Raw genomic sequence first — 25,111 nt, forward strand, 5'->3', positions numbered from 1 at the left:
CAATCCTGTAGTGAAGCTTTGTTAGGCCACCCTATCTAAAATTTTCACTCCTTTTCCCCAACATTTTACATGCCCCTATTCTCTGCTTATTTTTCGCCTTAGTTTTTATACTATGAGTTTTGGTTTATTATGTTCATCCCTCCCACTGGAACATAAGTACTATAAGGCCAAAGTTTTTGTTAATTTTGTTTACTGCTATGTTCCTTGGTGTCTAAAATGAAATATATCCACCGTAGTTACTCAGTAAATATTTATTGAATGGATCATTCGAAAAGAAAGTATTTATTTATTTATTTATTTATTTTTGAGACAGAGTCTCGCTTTGTTGTCCAGGCTAGAGTGAGTGCCGTGGCGTCAGCCTAGCTCACAGCAACCTCAAACTCCTGGGCTCCAGCGATCCTCCTGCCTCAGCCTCCCGAGTAGCTGGGACTACAGGCATGCGCCACCATGCTCGGCTAATTTTTTATATATATCAGTTGGCCAATTAATTTCTTTCTATTTATAGTAGAGACAGGGTCTCGCTCTTGCTCAGGCTGGTTTCGAACTCCTGACCTCGAGCAATCCGCCCGCCTCGGCCTCCCAGAGAGCTAGGATTACAGGCGTGAGCCACCGCGCCCGGCCTGAAAGTATTTATTTTGATTATTGTTCATTGCTTCAATCTGAAAAAATTAAAAGGATGAATCCAATAAATAGAATCCGATTTATATGACACAGCCATGCTTGAGGATATAATGTTGATAGTAGGTATAAGTGGAGGTTTTTGTAACAAATATTCAGGTGTTACTATATATGATAAGGATTATTTTCTTGGAATAAACAAGTAAGGAATACAGCTGTTCTAAATTTGACATAATGCTGTTAATTGAGAAAATCTGAGAATACAACAGAATGGTACAATGAAAGTGAGCTTGTTGATGTTTTAGTTCAATATAAGATCAACTCTAAGACCTTCAAACATGACTGGCCTTGTGAAATTAAGTGCACGCAAATATGTATATATGATTAGAACCACACTGCTTTCTTTTAGGAAGTTACTAGTAAATTTAGGGGAAACTAGTAATTATTCATATCAATACTGGAAGATTTTTTAAAGAAGATGTCTATGAAGCATTTGTAAAGTTTGCCACAGTTATCTCTGTCAGCTTCCTATCCTTTTTTAGTTTTTCAGTGTTACATTAGTTATTGGTGCATAACAAATTATCCCAAATTAAGTGGTATAGAACAACAAGAATTTATTATCCCAGATTTCTATATGTCAGGAATCCAAGAGCAATTTAGCTGGATGTCTCTGACACAAAGTCTGTCATGTGGTTGCAGTCAAGATACTGGGGAGGGAGCACTGCTGCATTCTCATCTGAAAGCTTGACTGGATGAAAGGTCACTGAGTGCTGTTGGAAGACCTCACCAACACCAGCGTTCCTTTGTGTATTAGGCCTCTCTACCAGGCTGCCTCATGAAGTGGCAGCTGGCTTTCCCCAGGGTACTCTATCTAGGAAAGAATGCTAACAAGATGGAAGTCACAGTCTTTGTGCAATCTAATCACAGAAGAGACCTCCCATCACATCTGCCATATTCTCTTCATTAGAAGTGATTCAGTAGGTCCAGCATATACTCAAAGAAGGGATTATACATGAGGAAATGGGATCACTGGGGGCCATTCTAGAGATTACCCACCACATATACTTTAACCTCTTTTACACAAGATTGCTAATTTTGATAACATGGCTATCAGTAATAATGACTTCAGCACAATTAGTTCATTGGCAACAAAGCTATGTATTTTTTAGTTTATCTGTGAAACAACTCAATTTATAAAAGAAAGAGCTTAAATGGGTGACTGCAGAAAAATGAATAGAGCAAATACTTTTAAGGAATTAGAACATATAATTTCAAGCATTATGAAGTAGCCATCTTTTTAGAAATAACAGATCCAAGAGTTTTTCCAAGGATATGATAGAAGTCCCGAACAAACAACTGCTATCTTGTTTTGTTACAATCAATTAAGATTCCCTCTCTTTCCTTAAATAAAACTAAGAAATAATATAATCAGTGGGATTTTTCAGTTTTTGTTGTTACATTAGTATTGATACGTTGCTATGTTTTGTATTTGAATTGAACTCTATTTCTCCCAAGGCAGATCAAAACATTTGTCCATAGGCAACATTTAGTGTAATGTATGTTAAAATAGTTACTAAACAAAAGGTCAGCAGTCTTTTTCCTGTTTCTTTTAGTTGATTGGAAGTTCTTCATTCAAGATGATCTTCCTAAAGACCAGTAGCTCCAGATAATATGCTTGATATTTAGTAGGTCCTAAGAAAATTTTGTCTGACTTAATAAAATTTCTCTTTCTAATTAACATTCCTTTTTTATAGAGAATAAATTTGTTCTACTTTGCTGATGTCTTTGTAGAAGCTCTTTGCACAATGCTTGTTATATAATCATCACTCAGTAAATGTTCTTTTCTATCTTGTAGAAGAAACATACTAAATCTCTATGTAGTGTTAAGTGCTTTCATGGCATGCAGAACTAATATTTAATAGTGCATGGGTTTTATGTATTTTCAAACCATCTTAAATTTAAGGAATGAATAACTTTTGACTGTCTCTTACATTTTGTAAATAATTTTTACCACTCCTAAACCATATCTTGAATTACAATTGAAAGTAATTTTTGACTTGGGTAATTTTCAAAACAAAATACTTGGGTGAATCCATTTTTCTTTTTCTGCTCCCCCCCACCCCCCAAAGTTAAAACAACTATTTGATAATGCTTAAGCCAAGATATTTTTTTGTGTAGAAAACAAAATTCCTTATAAATTATGATTATTATAATTGATGTGCATGTGCTTTCTACTTATAAACTAATGCTATTTTCCTTGTCCTTTTGTTTCACTGCTGCTTCCATCCTGATGCATTTTGCTTCTTCCTGGTTTGGACTGTATTTGTTTGCTGCTCAATTACCCTACATTAAAAGCTTCTTGGTGATAGCAAAGATGTCCTTTGGCCATCAAGTAAGTAGCTAAAGTTTGAATGGCATGTTTCGGGGACATGATAATATTTTGATGTGTACCTACAAAAGGCAAATGGCATTTCAATTTTCATTTATTATATTAAGTCGTCTACTTTTCTTTCCAGGAATTGAAAAACAAAGTAAAGAGTGCTCATCTGTTCTCATTCTTATTCTGAGATTGATAGTATTTGAATGTTTACATTTTGATATCTAAAGTTGCATTAACTTACTCGATTATCTAATTCATAATTTAGGACTTCATCTTTAAAATATACTTTTCCATAGTCATCACAAGGCATAGATCAGACCACTTGGAGGCTAGAGATGGTACAAGGAATTCACTGACATATGAAAGTGAGAAATACTGTTCTATTTTATCAGAATTTTTATTTATTATTTATTTTTGAGACAGGATCTCACTCTGTTGCCCAGGCTAGAGTGCAGTGGCATGATCATAGCTCACTGCAGCCTCAAACTCCTGGTCTGAAGTGATTCTCCTGCCTCAGCCTCCCAAGTAGCTGGGATGACATGTGTGTACCACTGTGGCTAGCTAATTTTGTTTTTTTAAGTTTTTGTAGGGACAGTGTTTCACTGTGTATTGCCCAGGCTGGTCTTGAACTCCTGGCCTCAAGTGATCCTCCTGCCATGGTCTCCCAAAGTGCTAGGATTATAGGCATGAGCCACCACACCCAGCCAGAATTTTTACATAATAGATACTTTGGCTATGAAAGTTTTTGTATTTTGGGTATTTCATTACTGAAACATGCCTTATCTCAGGGATTTAGAAGATGTACCCTTTAAAATTGTATCCAATTCACCTCAACAAATTTTATTGATAGTGTTGTTTTTTTTTTTTTTAAGGCGGGGATTTGACACTATGCTAACATTTGGATATGTGCAATGAATAAAACACGTCTCTGCACCTAAGGATTTTTATAGTCTAGCTGGGGAGTGAGGGGGCAGTTGTTATCTTAAAAAATCATGGAATTACTAAGATAAAAGGAACTTCAGAGATCATATAATAAAAGCATTAATTTTATCAATGAAAAGTCTGAAACTAAGAACTTAAATATTTAAGAAGTTAGAATTGGGTACTAGCCCAATATGTCTTTCTTCTACTGCTAATCAAAAATCAAAATGAAATAATTAGTTTGCTGAAGTCCAGTCTAACCAAATAATTAAAATTTCACTGTATCGTAAATTAGAAAAACATTTTAATTTTGTTAAAGAGCAATATAGGAAATTATATTGATTTAGGAAGTTTTAAGTTTTAGTATTTATCTCTAAATAATCATCTGCTGCAAGTAAGTTTACTGTGCTGGAGTTCATTATTTTTCACTGACCAACGGAAAGGACTGAACAAGATAATGGCAAAGATTTCTTCTAGCTATAAATTTTTTTGGTCTACATCAGTTGCTATTTGTCCCTAATACTTGTTATAGTATGTTATTTTTCTCTTAAAAGAGATGAATTAAAATAATATGCTAAATTCCTTTTTTCATTCTTATTGTAACAATTCCCAATATTTTAAATATGTTGTTTATTATACAACCAGCATTATTAGGATAGTAAAAATTTTACAAGTAAGGAAAAAAACATTTTTATGTTTTGTTGTTCAGCCTTGTGATACTTGGCAGATAATTTCAATGGATTCTTCAGTTATTTTAATTACCTCTTATATTTGGATGTTGACTCAGGTGAACTGAATGGCACTGCTGAACTTTATAAATAGAATGACATTTTAAAATATTAACTGAAGGGGTTTTAACATAGGAACTGGGTTTTATAAATGAAGGTCTTTAATTTTTACTTGGAATAAAAGAAATTTACTAAGGTTATGTATTTTAAGCATATATAAATAAAATATATAACATATATTAGAGATGACTTTATAATATACTCTGTTAAGTATTCAGAGGCTGAGGCTGTATAATTATTAACTAGAGACAGTACATCTTTTAAGTGAGGTACAATTGATCCTTGAACAACATGGGTATAAGTCAAGTGGGTCCACTTATAGGCAGATTTTTTTTTTAAATAAATGTATTGGAAAATTTTTTGAAGAATTATAACAATTTGAAAAAACTTGCAGACCAAACCATGTAGTGTAGAAATACCACAAAAAGAAAAATATTTATACCATAAAATATACACAAATGTATTATAAAAAGTAAAAGTTTATCAAAACTTACGTACTCAAACGCTCATAGACCGTACATGGTGCCATTTGCAGTGGAGAGACATGTAAACAAATGTAAGGATGTAGTATTAAATCATAAAAGTAACTGTAGTATGTGCTGTGCTATTATAATAATTTCATATCCACCTCCTGTTCTATTGCAAGTATCTTCTTAAATGCAGTGTGACACTTATCTACATATGAATAGTTCCTCTCTCCAGTAAATTGTGTATCACAGTGAAAAGTGATCTTTCCCAGTTCTCACATAGTTTTCATCAAGTCCAGGGTAATACTGTAAATTTTGAATATCATTATGAGACCCATATGAAATGCCACTGGTGATTCTGTGAGTGCTCCCAAGAAGCAGTGACAGGTCATGACGTTATAAAAAAAAGTTGTATTGCTTATATGTACTGTAGATTAAGGTCTACAGCTGTGGTTGCCTGCCATTTCAGATAAACAATTCATCTTGTAAACAGACTATGTAAACTTAGTGGCATCAATAAATACAGTACTGTAAATGTATTTTCTCTTCCTTATGATTTTTTTAACATTTTCTTTTCTCTGGCCTACTTTATTGTAAGAATACAGTATATAATACATTTGACATGTAAAATATACGTTAATCAATAGTTTGTTATCTGTAAGGCTTCCAGTGAACAGTAGACTATTAGTAGTTTTTGGGGAGTCAAAAGTTACATGCAGATTTTTGGCTGCACAGAATGTCTGCACCCCTGACGTCCATGTTGTTCAAGAGTCAACTGTAATTTCATCGTACTTGTTTAGAATATATTGGTACAATTGAGTGAAAAAACTACATGATATATATCAACATTTATATTATTTAAGTATTTAAGAAAAACTTTAGTACCTTAGAAGAAAAGGAGACTTAGGATTTACATACAGATTATTATTTATTTCTTTAAAAAATGTTTTCATCATAGCTTCTACTTGAATTAAGTGCAAACACCAGACTTTGCAGCTTGTAAAATTCTTCAGATTTTGTATTTATGAATTGAATTCAGAAAGTTCATAAACTTACAGATTCATATTCTCTTTAGAAGGCACAGCTGGTATGTTAATCATATTACTATTACGTATTCCAGTATGATTTCTGCTGTACTTAACATGAATAAAGTAATGTGAATAGCAAAGTAGGTTAATTTACTTTCACTATAAGTAGAACCAGTAGAGGGCACTGTAAGGTTATCTTTTGTAGGTGAGTCCATTGATTGTGGTGTCAGAAACAGCGCTGGAATTATACAGTGATTCATTTGCCAAATATCTGTTCAGTCATTTAGCAGATATTTATAGAGCATCAGTTATGTGCCAAGGGATACAGACAGAAACAAAGTCATTGTGCCCCTCTTAAACTTATATTTGAATAGTCCGCTATTGTGTAAATGACATAGGACATCATAGTGATTTTTATATCATGCATCCTCTTTGTCTGTATGGTTGTTAATGCTTGTGAAAGTGGTGAGGGAAAACAAATAGAAAGATGGGCTTTCTGGTTTTTTTTTTTTTGTGAAGAAGTACGCTCTGTACATTGCTGTTTCTGTGTACTCTCACTTTAATCAAGGTTGTCAAAGATCATATAGTAATACCTCAGTTGAAAATGGATTAGAAAGGTGAATAGAACTAAAATTATACTTACTGGACTATTTCCTTTTTTATATAGTAAAGTTATCATAGATATTTATGTCTTATTAATAGAACACTAAAGCATACGTTAATTCTATTATTGCTGCTTATATTTTAAATTAACATTAAATGGACTATCTAGTACATACAAAAGAATGTGTCATGTTATGATAAAGCATAATCACACAATGAGCACATATGGTCCTACAACTCAGCTTCAGAACTCTAGAATCTTACAAATACCTAATATACTTCAGTTTGCTTCTTCTCTCTTCTATCCCTGTGCCTGCCCCCAGAGGTGATGAATAGGTTGTATTTTTTTATTTACTAGTCTTTGCTTTGTAAAAAATAGATTTTTAAAATTTTTAATCACATACATATCTTAGTATGTATCACTAAGTTTTGCTTGGTTTTTAAATTTGAAATAATGGTATCATGCTATATGTAATCTTCTAGGGCTTGCTTTTTGTAGTTGTTTTATTTTTAAGATTCATAGCCATGTTGTTCGTTATAGAAATGGATCATTCATTTTTGTGCTATATACTATCCCATTATATGCATGTGCCATAATTTATTAATCTATTTTATATTCAGTTGATGAATATTTTGCTATTAAGAATAATGTTGCTATGCACATTCTTATGCTTATCTCTTGGTACACACCTGTAAGATTTTTCCTAGATTCTGAGAGTGGAATTGTTGGACTCATAGGGTATGCTGAAATTCAGTTTTATGTACGATAGCTCCAAATTGTTTTCCAAAGTGTATCAATTTATACTCTTTGGAAAACACCAAAGTGTTTTCCAAAGAGTATCAATTTATACTCCATCAGTAGAGCTTAAGACATTTTCTGGATCCCATCGTCATCAGTATATGGCATTTTTATACTTACTAATTTTTGTCAATTTTACTGAGTGTAAAATATTTATTTCATTGTTATCTTGATTTGTATTTCCTTCATTTCTAAAGAGGATGAACATCTTCTCATATACTTACCAACAATTTGCAATTCTTTTTCTGTGAAATCACCGTTCACATCTTTTGCCCATTTATTATGTTGTTGTTCTTTTCTAATTGGTTTATAGCAGTTTTTTTAAAAGAACATTCTGGACACCAACCCTCTGTTGATTATGTGTTGCAATATCTTCTGTTTTGTGACTTTCTTTTCATTCTATTTATGGTATCTTTTAATTGAATTAATTCATAATTTTAATATAGTAGGATATAGCAACTTTTTGGTTTGTGGTTAATGTTTTGTTGTGTCTTTTTAAAAAATTAAAGAGTTGGAGTCTCACTGTGTTGCTCAGGCTAACCTTAAACTCCCGGGCTCAAGTGATCCTCCCACCTCAGCCTCCCAAGTAGCTGGGACTACAGGTTTGTGCCACTTTGCCCAGCTGTTGTGTCTTTTTAATAGAATCATTCCCTATTTCAAACTTATGGAAGTATTATATTCTAAAGGTTTTCAAATTTTGCTTTTTATGTTATGTCTTTAATATTTATAGAACTATTTTTTCTGGTATGAGGTAGGGTTCGATCTGTTTTTCCAATATGGATAACCAGTTCTCATGTTATTAGTTGAGTAGTGTTTTCTCTCTCTCTGTCTCATATTTAGGCTTTGGCTCACCAAACATATGTGTCTGTTTCTGGGAGCTGTCTGTTATGCTCTTTAGGCCAGTTTGTCTCTGTGTCAGCACCACACATTTTAAATTTCAATAATTATTTTTAGGAATCAAATGAATCTTGGATTTAGTAACTGAAGGAACCACCAAATACTTTACAATATATTTATAAAGTTTCTTAAAAATATAAAGTTGGTTGATTGATTCACTCAACAAAATTTTATTGAGCACCTTTAGTATACCAGGAAGTGGCACCTTCAATATGCTAGGAAGTATACCAGGACCTCAGAATTCATGGGAAAATAAGGCAGACAAAACTCCATCCTATGGAATTTAAGGTCTAATGGAGGAAGGCAGACAATAAACAAATAAATGATATTACTTCAGGTAATGAGAAGAGCTACAATGAAAATTATGTAGGGTAAGGTGATAGAGTATAACCCTGAAGGCGGTAGGCATTAATCTTAAAAAAAAAACTGATAAATTGTGCTGTATTAAAACTAAAAACTTTATTTATCAAAAGCACCAGGAAGAAATCAAAGGGCTTTTCGGAAGAGATGACATTTGAGCACAGACAACAAATGAGAGAAGCCAATAATGTGAAGATCTGGGGGAGGAGTATTTCAAGTAGAAGAAGCAAGAAATGTAAAGGGGACAAGATGGCATCTTTTGAGGAGTACCAAGAAGGGCATTGTGGTAGGAGCCAAGTGAGTGACAGGAGAATGGTAGAGAATGAGGTTGGAAAGTTAAGCAGGTGCCAGACTGTGTTGAATCTCCAGGTCTTGGATTCTATTGTAAGCATAATGGAAAGCCATTGAGAATATTTCTGATTTCTAACTTTAAAAGATTACTTGGGCTTCTGTGTAGGGAGTAAATTTTATAAAACAGGAAGCAAGGTGATAAGTTGGTAGAAATCTGCTGCTGTGGCCCAGTGGAAAGGTAATGGTGGCTTGGATCAGGTAGTAGTTGTGGAAGTGGGGAGAAACAGTGGGATTCCAGATACATTTTGAAGGTAGAGTCGAAAGCAGGCATCCTCAAACTATGACCCACGGGCCACAGGCAGATGTTTTTGCCTGTTTGTTTTTTTACTTCAAAATAAGATATGTGCAGTGTACAAAGGAATTTGTTCATAGTTTTTTTTAAACTATAGTCCGGCCCTCCAACGGTCTGAGGGACAGTGAACTGGTGAACAGTGAACAGCAAAATTTGAAAACCTTTAGAATATAGTACTTTCATAAGCTGTTTAAAAACCTGTCAAAGATTTCATGAATGAATTGAATGTGAGATGTAAGAGAAAGAGAAAAATCGAAGAACACATCTAAGGTTTTTGGCCTGAGAAAGTAGGGGGAGGGGAGTAGTGATGGCACTGAGATGGGTGTGAGGCAGTTTTGGAGGATAAGCGGAATCAAGAATTATGTTCTAGATAAATTTGAGATGCCTGTAAATAATGAAGAGGTGATTATAAGGCAGGCAGTTGTGTGAGTTTGAGTTTGGGAGAAGTATTATAGCTGGAGATAAAATTTAGGAACCATTAGTCTATAGTTTTTTTTTTTATTGGCTTGGTGGGAAAATAATTTTTTTACCTTTTTTGCACGAGAAATGAAAATGTTTTTGTATTTTTACTTTGAAATAAAGAGCTAAAATATAATTTTGAAAACTTTAGCACATTGGAAAACATTAAAGCAAATTTATTAAAAACGTGATAAAAATGTGAATATGAAGTTCTGATTAAGTTGAAATATTAAAATTAGAGTGAAGACCAAATCATTCATTCTTAAAATGAAACAAAAGTTTTTGTAGTCTGAAAGCAAGAAACATACAGTGAAAGAGCTTGGAGATCCTGGGACACTGTGGACTTATGATTTATTTGCCCTGTTCCTTCATGTAGTGTTTTCTCTTTTTTATCCTCTCTGAAACTGGGCATTGCTGTCCTGTATTATAATAGTAGCTTGGCCAAATGGATGAGAAGCTGCCTGAACTCACTATGTAAATTGATTATTGGGGCAGCAAGCTTTTAAGAGACAGGTTTGGGAACCTAATGGGGTCTTGAGTTAGAATGTTGCCTCTATTACTTACTTACTACTTAGTCTTGGGCATGGCAATCTCTGAACCTCAAGTTTCCCCATTTCTAAAACAGATTTCATACCGACTTTCCATGAAAATTAGAAATTAGAGCAGAAATTCTAGTGAGTGTAAAATATTATTTTATATTTTAATAACTTGTATTTTTTCTGATTACCAATGAGCCTGAGTATCTTTTTATATGTTTATTGACCATTTGTATTTCTTCTGTGAAGTGACTTTGTCTTTTGCTTATTGTTCTATTGGCAAATATAAAGAGATTATAGCACAGTGAGAGGTACAAAGTAAACCTTGGAGTGCCTTTCATTACCAGTTGGATGTGTATTTTCATTTTTGTAACATTTACACTTTGCATGTTTGACTCAGACATACCTGTCAATTCCTCTTGGATTGATAGAGACCAACATGAAAACAAAATGATTATGTGAACTTATTTAAGTCTTGAATTGGTAAAATGAATATAACCACTGAGGCCATTTCAGTCATAATTCTATTCTGTTATTATGCCATTATATAAATCTAGGACTTTAGTACTAATTATTTTTCTCTTCTTTCCTTGAGCTGTTGTAGCAAACAGTGACGAAGCTCAACTTCTGACACCAGGAAAGATGAGTCAGCGCCAAGGGAAAGAAGCTTATCCAACACCAACCAAAGATTTGCATCAGCCATCTCTCAGTCCAGCAAGTCCTCATAGCCAGGGTGAGAAGTTGTGATTTTAACGTTTTGTTTTTTTTCCCTCTTCTGAAAGGAGAAAGGGATAATGACATTTGGGGTCTATCATATTTTTTTATTTTGTAACTATTTGGTTATATAAGGTTTTTGGTTCATTTTGTTTGGGTCACCCATAATATTCTTGAAATGAGTACATTTTTCTTAAAAGTCCTTTAATTTCTCTTATATTCTCCAACACACTTTCTTAGTTATACCATTCTTCTAATTTAGTGATTCTCATGCTTTTTTGACCTTATACTCTTAAAAATTATACTCTTAAAAATTATTGAAGACCCTAACACGCTTCTGTTTATGTGAGTTATATCAGTTGATATTTGCAGTATTGTTAATTAAAACTAAGAATTTAAAAATTTTTATTATTTAAAATATAATAAACACATTACATGTTAATATAAAATTTTTATTAAGAATTACTATGTTTCTTCACCACCACCACCACCACCACCCCAAATTGATTGAGATGGTTGGTATTGTTTTACCTCAGGATTTCTTAACATTGACATTTTGGCCTGCATAATTCTTTGTTGTGAGGGGCTGTCCTTTGCATTATAGGATGTTAAGCAATATCACTGTCCTCTACCCATAGATGCCAATAGCACTTTCCCCAGTTAGGACAACCAGAAATGTTTTCAGAGGTTGCCAAATGTCACTTGAGGGACAAAATCATCCTGGATTGAGAACTACCGTGTGATAATTTTTGCAAATCTCTTTACTGTCTGGCTTAATAAAAGACACCTGGATTTTCATACCTACTTCCTCAGTCTATTGTGATGTGATGATTTCATTGAAGTATGAGAATAAAATGTGGCCTCACATATGTAGTTGGTAAAGGAGGATTATAGTAATAGCTTTTATACATAATTGTTAGGTATTCTTTGGTAATATACCAAAACTTGACAAATAATAGTTTCTTGAATGTTAGTTGCAATATGAAATCTGAAACTATATCGGTACTCTTTTTCTTTTTCCTTGTGACACAGTCTCACTCTGTTGCCTGGGCTAGAGTGCCATGGCATCAGCCTAGCTCACAGCAACCTCAAACTCCTGGGCTCAAGCAATCCTCCTGCCTCAGCCTCCTGAGTAGCTGAGACTACAGGCATGCACCACCATGCCTACCTGGCTTATATATATATATATATATATATATATATATATATATATATATATATATATATATTTAGTTGTCCAGCTAATTTCTTTCTATTTTTTTAGTAGAGACGGGATCTCGCTCTTGCTCAGCCTGGTCTCAAACTCCTGAGCTCAAACGGTCCTCCCTTCTCAGCTTCCCAGAGTGTTAGGATTACAGGCGTTAAGCCACCATGCCTGGCCCAGTATTCTTTTTATACTCTGTTAAATTAAAATCTATTAGTCTGTCTTGAATTTTGAATGGGTCTTTTTTACTCCTCCATAATTTTGTACCATCGTACATTAGTCATTTAGAAAATATTTGTTCATTGAATTACATAGATCTTCCAAGCATTGACACTCTTTAAAATACAATACAGAGAATTGCTTTATGCACAGTTCTCATTCTGTTGCACAAAATATTCAAATCATGTTACTTAAAGTTGAAGATTACTAATTTTTACTGCTTCATCTAGGACATTTGTTAGTGAAACTGGCATTCTTTTACTGTGAGTGCATGACTGTGAAGAATTCAGTGACTACTGCTACAGTTTGTTGCCTTTGCCTTGATTTGTGTTCAGGTGCCAGCATTTTTACCCAACATTGCTTTTGCACTGTCAGTAAAAATGTCAACATAATGAAAAAGTATTATGAAACTGGTTTTGACCTTGCAGACCCTCTGAAAAGGTCTTGGGAGACTCTCAGAGGTTCATGGATTACACTTCCTAATTCATAATTGATCAGTTGTGTGTAGTGGATTCTGTTACTCAGCTGGAGTTTATTTTATCAAATGTTCTGAATTCTCCTGTGGGTATTACTCATAGCTGCAGTGGAAGGACTTCTGCTTTTAAAACTGAAAACTTAAATTTGGTGTCTGAAAGCTAATATGTGCTCAGGTTATGGAGTATTTTTCAAAATTAAATCTAGAGTCCTAGCTGTCATATGGTGTGTCAGGTTTTGGTGTTATAACTTTAAGAATTTTCCTTTGAACGCAGACTTGAGTAACTTCTTTTCAAATGAGTACTTATTGGTAAATAGTAAATTATATCATTTTCTACTTTGTATCAATAGAAAATGTTTTCTAGTCATGTGTTAGATGGAAACACTTTTATATAGTATTGTGGGAACTGTAAACATTTTATATAACAAGATGAAAAGAATTACTATGTTAACATTTATTGCTTAGTTGTTGAAAATATTTTTGGACAGTTAGCATTTTTGTTGCCAAAATGCTTTTTTTTAAGATATGAAAATGGACATTTGGTACATATTCTGGTATAAATAAGCTTCATTAAAATAAAATTCTGGAAAGATGCATCTGTCCTGGTTTTTCCCATTGTGTGCACCAGAATTTTGACTGTGATAGATATGGTTCATCTGATTCATGTATCTGTGCCACTAGAATATTTAGAGGTGTTCTTTAGACTTAGTGAACCAACAAGAGGGGTAAGTTACTAATAATTAAAACTACCCTCACTTGTATCTATCATGAACATTTTCAGGCCAACAGGGAAGTTGAGAGAAGAGTACAGTGAACATTAATATACCCATTGTGTAGATTTAATAAATTATTAACCTTTTCTTATATTTGTTTCATTTATTTGGAGGTGGCCTATTTAGAGTAAGTTACAGAACTCATGATGTTATATCCCCAAATACTTAATGTATCTCTAAGAAATAAGCACATTTTCTTTTTTTTTTTTTTTTTTTTTTTGAGACAGAGTCTCGCTTTGTTGCCCAGGCTAGAGTGAGTGCCGTGGCGTCCTAGCTCACAGCAACCTCAAACTCCTGGGCTCGAGTGATCCTTCTGCCTCAGCCTCCCGGGTAGCTGGGACTACAGGCATGCGCCACCATGCCCAGCTAATTTTTTCTATATATATCAGTTGGCCAATTAATTTCTTTCTATTTATAGTAGAGACGGGGTCTCGCTCTTGCTCAGGCTGGTTTTGAACTCCTGACCTTGAGCAATCCGCCCGCCTCGGCCTCCCAAGAGCTAGGATTACAGGCGTGAGCCACAGCGCCCGGCCTCTTTTTTTTAATTATTTATTTTGAGTCAGGGTCTCACTCTGTCATCCAGGCTGAAGTGCAGTGGCATAATCATAGTTCACTGCAACCTCAAATTCCTGGGCTCAAGTGATCCTCCTGACTCAGCCTCCCAAGTAGCTGGGACTATAGGCATGCTCTGCCACTCCTGGCTAGTTTTTTTATTTTTGTAGAGACAGGGTTTAAGTATGTTGGCCAGGCTGGTCTCAAACTCTCAGCCTCAAGTAGTTCTCCCACCTCAGCCTCCCCAAGTGTTGGCTTAAGCCACTGGCCTAAGTGCCAATGCCTCCCAAAGTGCCTGGCCCAAGCACGTTTTCTTACATAACCATAAATCCTTTATTACATCTAACAAAATTGATGATAATTACTTAACCCTGGTTCATATTTAAATTTCCCAAGTTGTCCCCAAGTTTTTTTCAGTAGGTTTGTTGAAACCAAATAAGGTTCATACAACATATTTCATTAAGTCATTACATCGTTGATCCTGAAGTGTCTCCTTGTTTATTTTTGTCTTTGCTTGACTTTTTTAAGAAACCGGGGCCGGGCGCTGTGGCTCACGCCTGTAATCCTAGCTCTTGGGAGGCCGAGGCGGGCGGATTGCTCAAGGTCAGGAGTTCAAAACCAGCCTGAGCAAGAGCGAGACCCCGTCTCTACTATAAATAGAAAGAAATTAATTGGCCAACTGATATATATATAAAAAATTAGCCGGGCATGGTGGCGCATGCCTGTAGTCCCAGCTACTCGGGAGGCTGAGGCAGAAGGATCACTCAAGCCCAGGAGTTTGAGGTTGCTGTGAGCTAGGCTGACGCCACGGCACTCACTCTAGCCTGGACAACAAAGTGAGACTCTGTCTCAAAAAAAAAAAAAAAAAAAAAAAGAAACCGGGCCAGTGTCCTGTATAGTGTTTGACTTTTTGGATTTGTTTGATTGCTTCATTGCAATATTGTTCAATATTTTTCTCTATCTTCTATATTTTTTGTAAATTAGAAGTTAAATGCAAAAGCTTGATTACATCTAGGGTGAACATTTTTGACAAGAATACTTTGAAGGAGTGTGTAGTGCTTTATGCTACATGACATGAGAATTCACTTGATATCTGATCGTCCTACTGTAAGTGATGTGAGATTGATCAGTAGGTTCAGGTGGCAATAGCCTGATTCGCTTCATTGTAAGTTGCATCTTTTCTTACCTTATGACTTGAAAGTAAAAATGGATATGATGTATTTGGCACCCTGCAAATATCCTGTTCTCCATCAACCTTTTGCCAAAAGAGTTCACACCCTTTGATGATCATTAACTGAATCACTTGTAATATTAGGAGTTGAAAAATGATGGTTTTCTAGTTCTATCATTCTTTTTACATTTGTTAATGAAGTTTTTCTGTAAAGAAGAGATCTTCATCTTAGGATTGCTTGGTAGATGTCGAAGTATAGTTCCTGCAGGAAAGGCAGGATAAATGAGTATTTGTTTCCTGCAAAGTAAGTACCAGTTTTTAGATTAAAGAGGTGATGTAAAGTTTACTTCTAGTGTTCACAAACCTTTTTGCCTTTTCAAGTTTTTTTTAATGTCATGAAGAACTCATGTATTTTTGTATATTCATTATGTTTTAGTCATTGGTAAAATGAAGATAATAGTATTTAGCACATAGGATTTTTATCAGGTATAAAATGAGTTAATATGTGTAAAAACTTAGAACAGGTAGGTGATAGCCACTCATGAGAGCTGATGTAATGATAATTATAATTATTACTATTATTTAAATAAAAATTATTCTATTTGGGTTGAAGGATTTTTTTGCCTTTCCTGTACTTCAGCATCTTCTAGAGGCTCATGTAGAACTTTTTTTATATGCTCATTGGCCATTTTTATTTATATCTTTTGTGAGGTGTCAGTTTATATTTTTACCCACTTAAAAATTGACTTGTTTATATTATTATTGAGTTTTAAGAGTTATTTAGTATATTTTAGTACCATCTTTTGATAGCTATGTGTACTGCGAGTGTTTTCTTCCAGTTTTGGTGTGGCTTTTTATTTTCTTAGTGGTTTCTTTCAAAGAGCAGATGTTTTTAATTTTGATGAGGCCAAATTTATCAATTTTTTGCTGTGAGTCAAACTTTGTTGTTATTGTTTTTTTTTTCCTATTAAAGAAATGTTTGCATACCCTAAAGTTGCAAAGAATGTTTTCTGTGATTTCTTTTAGAAGTTTTATAGTGTCAGGGCTCTGATTTCTCTCCTCATTTTCATTCTTAGTATCACCATCCTTGGTCAGGTCTTCATTAGGTGTTTTCATGCCTACATAGTACCACAGCCTCCTGACTGCTGTTAGGACCTTGTCCTCCAATATACCAGGTCCATCTTTATTAAAAAAAAAAACCAAACAAACAAAAAATTGTTATGTATTTCAGTGAGATTATGATGAGATCGGGTTTCTTATATCTGTATATGGCCAGAGAAAACATGGATCCTATGAAATTGATCTCTGAGAGAAATAATATGAAGAAAAATAAAAAATTATAAATAAAAATACCACTGTTTATTATTCAGGTTTGTATAATGTCTGCATTTATGTTACTCCCATTCTCAAAAAAGCAATGGCTTTCTGTTGCCTAGGGCAATGGCACCCCAAATCTGGTTGTGTCTGAGAATCCCCTGAGAGCATTGCTTAGATACAGATTCCACTCCACGCTTTCAGAATCTCTAGGGTGAGGCTCAGTAGCATGCACATTTATGAAGCTCTCCACGTGTATCTGCTGTAGCAACATTTGAACCAGTAAGTGGAAAACAGCAATTAAGAGCGTAAATTGCAGGTTCCATAATCTGCAGGCTAAAATTTTAATATGTCTGATTCTACTCCTCCAATTTTATCTTGTGTTTCTCATGGTCAAGGATCTATAACTAGATGGCTTTCTTCACTCTTCCACAGTGAGGCTGTTCTTTTATTTATCCTGATCTTCTGCTATGAAATGTCCTTGTCCCTTCCCCTTGCTTATCCAAATACTTTTCATTCTTGAAGATACAATTTAGATGTCTTCTCTTTTATAAAGCTTCTCTTAGGTGATATGGTTATCTGAATTTTCAAATTCTCATGTCAGTGCTTTTGGGATTTTGTAATGTGCTACTTTATATTGTTATTATAACATGTATGTGTGATCTCTCCAAGCAGCTTTTCAAAGAGAGTTAGATGCCTTAAATATAATAAGTGAATTATTGCTTACCATTAAATTAAGATTTTCGTCCATTCTCATTGTTCCTGTTTTCTGGGTGATTCTGCCTCATGCATATTGATTCATGTAGGTCAATGTAGATCATGAATTAATATAGATCATATCTTTTTTTTTTTTTTTTTTTGAGACAGAGTCTCGCTTGTTGCCCAGGCTATAGTGAGTGCTGTGACGTCAGCTTAGCTCACAGCAACCTCAAACTCTTGGGCTCAAGTAATCCTTCTGCCTCAGCCTCCCGAGTAGCTGGGACTACAGGCATGTGCCACCATGCCCGGCTAATTATATATATATATATATATTATAATATATATTAGTTGGTCAATTAATTTCTTTCTATTTATAGTAGAGATGGGGTCTCGCTCTTGCTCAGGCTGGTTTCGAACTCCTGACCTCGAGCAATCTGCCCACCTTGGCCTCCCAGAGTGCTAGGATTACAGGTGTGAGCCACCGCGCCCGGCCTAGATCATATCTCTTAAAAACAATTCTTAATTTTTTTCACAGTATGGTTTCCTTCCATCATTTCAGGATTTTGTTTGTTTTTTAAATAGCTAGAGAGACTGACTCTCCTCACTACACCCACACACATCAAGATAACTTTTTATTTCTTATATATCTAGATCATGGTGAGTCACATTATTCTGAAAATTATGTATTTTCCAGATTTTTTTCTTATTCAAGGGCTTAGTATCAGTTTACTTCAAAATGGTTTTAACTTAAGTACAATTAATGTGTCTTAAGTAGGATGGTATTTGTTTTATGCTGACTTGTTTGAGCTTAACATATGTCATTTGTTTATCAAGGAAGAGATATGTAGATTAATTAGGCTTGTTTTCTCCTTTTCTTCCTTTACTTTTAAATAAGGACAATGCCAACGGAGCCTAGAGACTAAATCATAGCTCATCTCATGGGTAAATACTCTATTCCCTCTTGATCATGTGTGAGATTGTTATCAAAACTTCACGAGATACTTAATATAACTTATCTTGTAGCTAACCTTTCATTCTTGGTTGTAAAAAGCGATTGTGTCTGTTTTTATTTTTTAAAACCCATCTTTTCAGTTGTAGTGCTTTGTGAGAGAATATATAATGTTGCTTTTCCAAAACTTGAATGAATCCATTTCAAACTGTTTAAAATTTTGAAACCTTTAAACAAAAAGTTTTACCTGCTTTAATCAGTTTTATCAAAATAAACTTAGACTATGCTTTGTTTATATAGTCTTGAATTAAAATGTCTACTCTTAGTTCTGTAAATTTTCTTAAACCTACCAAGCACCTTTACTTTAAATGCTCTGGCATCACTAAAAATGACATGTTGGATCTATATCCATAACTTAATAGAAAACTTCAAAGTAAAGGAGGATTTTCTTTGACACACAGTTTACTAGTGTGAAGATGTACCAGATTCCCCAGGGTGATAGTGTTAGACATTGCTGGTACAGTCTCAGCTGACTAACACAGAGTACTTTCATTTAAGTGGTTCACAGATAAAAGGAGACTTTGAAGTCACTTTCCTCCATGAATCGAAGCAATTCCTCCTTTCTTGGTAAGACATTTTTAGGACCAGTTCTGAACATACACACATAACAAAAGTTATGTTTGTGTGTGTGTTTTTTTTTTTAATGTAAGTGTTAATATTTCATGAAAATTGTTTTGCCTGAAAGAGAACTTTTATTTATCCCCACCCCCAACTATCTTTCTTTACCACCTAAATGCTATTCTTTGGTTTGCAGCTATTGGTTGTTTTATTTAGAAATAGTAAAAATTAGAGGTTATGCTAATCTTCTTCTGAGTTTTTGACTCCTTAATGCATTAGATTTCAAGTTATTTCTTAAGATGTATTTTTTCTGGTTTGAAATTCCTTGTATTCTAGTAGTTGCTTCATAGAACTATGAAAGTGCCTATTAAATAATAAGATATTATAATATTTGGCAAATTCAGAAAATAAAAATAAAATATTTTTAAAATCTCTTATAAAATGTTATAGTATCTATGTTTAACTGTTCCTATGCTCCTACAGGGGAAGCTGAAATACTTTGAAAGCATTTATTGAAAAGTAAAAATGAAAAATTCAGCTTTGTTTTAAGCATTTTTACAAAGATGAAGGGAGTCTGTCTTATACTTGTCAGGCCTTATTAATTGCCTCTTTATCAAAGCAGAAAGATGAACCTTAAGAACACTAAAGGATATATTTTTCCCTGAAAAAAAAGTCATATGTAACACATATATGTATTTTTTTTTTACTTAAGATAATATTAAAGGATTATTAAATATTACCTGTACTAGTTTCTCAGTTCTTTCTATTGGGATTTAAACTTCTTCATTTTGGGAGTGTGAGAGTTTGAGTTCTCTTCCTTAGCAAGAATGGCAAAAGTTTTATCTGTAAAGTTGACTACTATTATTTTCCTTTTCTTATTTGAGGCATGGAGAGGCAGACTTTCTTTATTTTTGATAAATATATAACAAAGTAATATCAGTATAATTTACCAAGTAATATTTGTATAATTTCTGAGAGAAAATAAACAGTAGCTTCATAGAAATTTTTGTTTGCACTTTCTGTGGTTGTTGTAAATTTAAACATATATAAATTTCATTTAAGAATGAAACAGTGACATTTTAGCAAATTTATCTCTTTCCAGGTGAAAGAACAAGGTTTGTTACATGTAGACAAATGTTTCTTGGGGAGTATAGGATTTTCCAACGGTCACCTTTATCAAGCTGGCTTTTATTTCTCCTGCTTGTGCATAGTTTTATACTGGACAGCAAGAACAAACCAAAGATGATATTCTCAGATCCTGTTTTCATGAGTTTAATTTGTAATTGAGAAATATAGGAAAATAAGTAGAGAAACATAAGGAATTATGAAAATATATAAGTGTACTTCATTCCAGTAACATGAAAAAGTAAGGGTTCAGAGGAAACCTTCCTAGTAAGAACATCAAAATGCTGGGTAAAACATTTTAAAAATTTAGTTTTAAAGTGAAGCTGAACCCCATTATTAAAATAAAGGAATTAATGTGAGGGGCAGAATTACTAAGAAAGTGGGACACCAGAGAGGTGATGAGCTTTGGAGCCAGCATTTGTCCTGACTGCTGTCTGCTGATTGCTTCCTGAAGGCCTAAAGTTTGGGCTTTAACAAGACAAAAGAGTAAAAGACTATGGCCCATTAAGGATTGAAAATTGGAATGGGGAATGTCTCCTCATAAAATTAGAAGTCCTGAAGGGTAGCATACTTAATTCACTGGAAAACATGCCCACAGAAGAACACTGTGGTGCATTTGCTTGTCCTGGTCTTGATTCTGGATGGAATGAGGTGACTCTTCCTTGAGAAATCCTAAGCACAAGCACATATTTATGTAGATTTAAGTCAGAATTCATTCTTTCTGTGACATAAACACCTTCCAATTTAGTTTAAAACTATCTTAGGTTATTAGTATACACAGGTGCCTGGAAGAATCAACACAAATTCTCTTTAGAGGAGACTATTTTAAACCTCAGTGAATTACACATGAGCTCATAATTAAAAATCAGTAAACAATTAAAACAACAGTAAGGTACTGTTATGCACCTATTAGAATGGCAAAAATGACAACACTAAATGCTGGCCATGATGCAAAAAAATCAGTTATGCGTGAAGTAACAGCTACCATCAGAGAGAATCCATGTAAACTAGCTTACACTATCCAGATGTATAAAGTCCATGCCAGTTGGAATTATCAGTTACAAAATGTAATTTAATGGGTGAGAAGCAGTATTGAAAGAGATAATGCTGAGAACATTTCAGAATTCATCAAAGATAATAACCCTCTCATTAAGGAAGCCCCACAATCCCAAGCAGGAAATCTAAAATGTAATAGTCTTAATGCTAATATTTTACAAGAAAGAAGGCCAAACTCAGAAAAAGAATAATAGAATAAACCCAAAGTAGAAGGAAAGAAATAATAAAGAGGATAAATTAATTAAATAACAAATAGCTGCAGCTGAGATCAAGAAAGACAGTGTTGGTTGTTTGAAATGGCTAATAAAATTATCAAGCCTTTGGGAAGTTTAAGGGGGAATGAAAAGGGGGTCACAAATAAAGGTACAAACAGATGTTTAAAAGATATTATAAACAACTTTAAGTCAATACATTTGAAAAATGAACAGATTTCTAGAAAAATACTACTTCCCTAAACTGATTCAGTAATTAGAAAATTCTAGTGATTTTTATATTCTTTAAAGTAATCTAATTAATAATATAGATTACTTTTATAAAGAAAACATGAAGTCCAGGTAGGTTTAGAAACAAGTTCTACCAAGTATTTAGGAGGAAAAAAAATTCCAGTCTCACATTAGTACTGTATTTTATTAATTCTAAAAAGCATTCACCACTGACCCACATTCTATCATTTCTGAAATTGAATTGGATCTTCAATTGATGGTGTTTTACAATCCCTTTTGGTCATCCTTATTGTTAAACACTTTTATATCATCTCTGAATTTGGTGTTTGTGCTACATGTCTTATAATCGCCATTAGTTTTTTCACCTCCCCTATATTTTATGACCTTTCTGAAATCACAGATGTATCCAGTAGTTGATGACATTTTAGAATTAAGAAAGTAGAAAAAGAAACATTTCCTAAATGAGGTTTATATATGAAAAGCAGACAAAGACATTGCAGGAGGGAAAAATTACAACACATTCTTGCTCATGAACCTAGATGCAGAAATTTGGAAATTTATTAGCGAACTGAATCTAGCAGATAAACCACATAACCACATTAAGGTTGCTCCAGGAATGCAAGGATGGGTTTGATGTTAGAAAATCTATGATTTTTCACTTCTCACTTTAACAAATTAAAAAATAAAAACTTATATCATCATTCTACTAATAAAGAAAACATATTTTGGCTGGGCGCGGTGGCTCATGCCTGTGATCCTAGCACTCTGAGAGGCCCAAGTGGGAGGCTTAACATCAGGAGTTCGAAACCAGCCTGAGCAAGAGTGAGACCCCGTCTTTACTAAAAATAGAAAGAAATTAATTGTACAACTAAAAATATATAGAAAAAATTAGCAGGGCCTGATGGCAGGTGCCTGTAGTCCCAGCTACTCAGGAGGCTGAGGCAGTAGGATCGCTTGAGTCCAGGAGTTTGAGGTTGCTGTGAGCTAGGTTGATGCCATGGCACTCTAGCCTGGGCAACAGAGTGAGACTCTGACTCAAAAAAGAAAACATTTTAAAATTTTAACATTCGTTCATGATAAAAACTCTTAGCAGACTAGGAATAAAAGAGAGCTTTTCTTAACCTGTGAAATTAGAATCCAGAACAAGAAAAGGATATGTGCTATGTATACTTCATGTCAACATTGTACTTAAAATGTAGCTAGGGAATAAAGTTAAAAAAAAAAAAAAGAAAGAAACAAATTCTTTGTAGCTAGTATAATTTGCTGTATAGATCCCTCTTTGACATATAAATTATTAGAATTATTAAGAAGTTACTGAATATATATTAACTTCAGTTTTATGTACCAATAAATGGTTAGCAAAATGCAATTCAAAAAATACTTCTTAAAATAACAGAAAATAAGGTATGTAGCAAAAAGTCTAACATGAGATGTGAAATATCCTTATAACACTAAAGTTATGCATTATAAATAGACTGTGATTGGAAATTCAATATTCAGGGTGTCACTTCACATTGATTTTTAGGTTCAATGCATTTTGAATCCATATCTCAAAAGGATTTTTTTCAAAGTACTTAATAAGGTCATTATTAACTCTCTAGGGAGAACAAAGGGCAAAGAAGGGTCAGGACATGCTGAAGAAGCAGAACCAGGCAAGGATGTGTGGAGATTTTCTTTACCAGTTACTTAATACTTACTATAATGCTATAGTAAATAAAACGGCAGATACTGGTGCTGAAATAGAGAACAATGAAACACAACAGAGACTTAGATCAAAGTATATATGGAAAGTCAATATATGACATATTACTCAGTTCAGGGAAAATTAGTTATCCATATGAGAACAAAAATGAAGTAGATCTCTCCCTCCCACCATACACAAAATCAATTCTAATTGAAGTAAATTTGAACGATAAAACTTTAAAAACTAATAATATTAAAATTTTTATAACCTTGGAGTAAGGAAGGAACAATTTCAACAAGACAAAAAAGAAAGGGAAACTGAAAAGACTGACAAATTCCACCTCATTAAAATTAAGAACATCTGTTTATCAAAAGAGGAAGAAATGAATTGCAGTGCATGTAACTGAAAAAGGACTAATATCCAGAGAAAGTAAAGTATTCCTATGGATTTACCAAAAAGATGAGTCCACCAGAAAGATATCCAAAAGACATGAATAGATATTTCATAGAAGAGGTAACATGAATGGCCAATAAATGTGAAAATATGCTGAACATCATTAGGAATTGCCAAAGGTAATTAATACCATAACGAATTGCTATTTCATACCCACCCACCAGATCAAAAAAAAATTTTAAGTGCAACAATTACAGTTGTCCAAAAGGGAATAAAACAATATGAATTCTCATTTACAACTGATGGAAGGATACATTGATAGAACCATTTTTGAAAAACAGTTTGGCATTATATAAAGTTAAGAACACACCTTAATCCCTGCCATTTATACTGCATATATTCTAGACCTAGCAAAACTCTCACACATGTGTACCAACAGAATTATTTGTAATAGGGAAACAAAAACCGTGGGAAAATTCAAATGTTTGTCATGAGTGGAATGAATAAATATTACAATATATTCATATAGTAGACTACCATACAGTAATGAAATGAGTGACTTAAAGCTACAGTCATCAACATGGAAGAATACAAAACAAATCAGAGTTCGTGTAGTATGATGGCATTTGTGTAAAGTTTAAAAACATGTAAAACTGACCAATGGATTGTATAGGGATAGATACATGATAAAACAATAGAATGAGTAAAACAGAATTTGAGACAGTGGTTAATTGTGGTTGGAATGGAGGGAGATGCAGTGGGGTACACATGGGAATCTTCAAAGGTAAATGCAATGCTATTTTTCTTAAGTTGGTAAGTGTGTAGATTTTTTTTATTTTTTATCAATTTTGTTTATAATGTACATTTTATATATACTCTTGTATATATCATATTTAAAATAAATATTTTCATGTTTTAAAAGGTATAGTCTGTGGACTGGTACTAGTTCCTGTGGTGTTTTTGTAGTTCTATAACTAGACAAAAAAGTAGGTAGACCATTATGAGTTTTTCATTAAGTTAAGTTCCTTCAGTTCAAAGGACTGTCCTTTATTATGAGATTTTAATATTTCTAATATATGGTATTTAATGTCCCTTTATGAATTGGTGGACATTGTGAGTTACAGGGTTTTTTTTCAGAAAATATGTCTTACCAAGATGAAAATCCCGATAACAGTGTCACAATTTTTAGGGGAACTTTTACTGGTCCACATAATTCAAAATTT

At 33.7% G+C, this 25,111-nt stretch overlaps 1 protein-coding gene and 1 long non-coding RNA gene across 12 annotated transcripts in view; one reads left to right on the forward strand and one right to left on the reverse strand.

Annotated features, from left to right (window-relative positions):
• The window catches only part of OSBPL8 (oxysterol binding protein like 8), a 150,119-nt gene that overhangs the window by 60,040 nt on the left and 64,968 nt on the right, over positions 1-25,111 (forward strand). For 2 of the 11 annotated variants that reach the window (XM_012750357.3, XM_012750355.3), the window contains 2 exons: positions 2,974-3,010; positions 11,104-11,232. In XM_012750357.3, the coding sequence (XP_012605811.1) occupies positions 2,974-3,010; positions 11,104-11,232 (166 nt within the window). Of the gene's footprint in view, positions 1-2,231; positions 2,304-2,973; positions 3,011-11,094; positions 11,233-25,111 lie in introns of those variants that run through there. The other 9 variants (XM_012750366.3, XM_012750356.3, XM_012750363.2 and 6 more) reach the window with 6 other exon arrangements.
• The window catches only part of LOC142873355 (uncharacterized), a 70,242-nt gene continuing 66,034 nt past the window's right edge, over positions 20,904-25,111 (reverse strand). The window contains exon 3 of the long non-coding RNA XR_012921426.1: positions 20,904-20,984. This is a non-coding gene — a long non-coding RNA (uncharacterized LOC142873355). The remainder of the gene's footprint in view (positions 20,985-25,111) is intronic.

Source organism: Microcebus murinus, chromosome 10 (genome assembly GCF_040939455.1).
Source record: "Microcebus murinus isolate Inina chromosome 10, M.murinus_Inina_mat1.0, whole genome shotgun sequence".
Classification (NCBI taxonomy): domain Eukaryota; kingdom Metazoa; phylum Chordata; class Mammalia; order Primates; family Cheirogaleidae; genus Microcebus; species Microcebus murinus.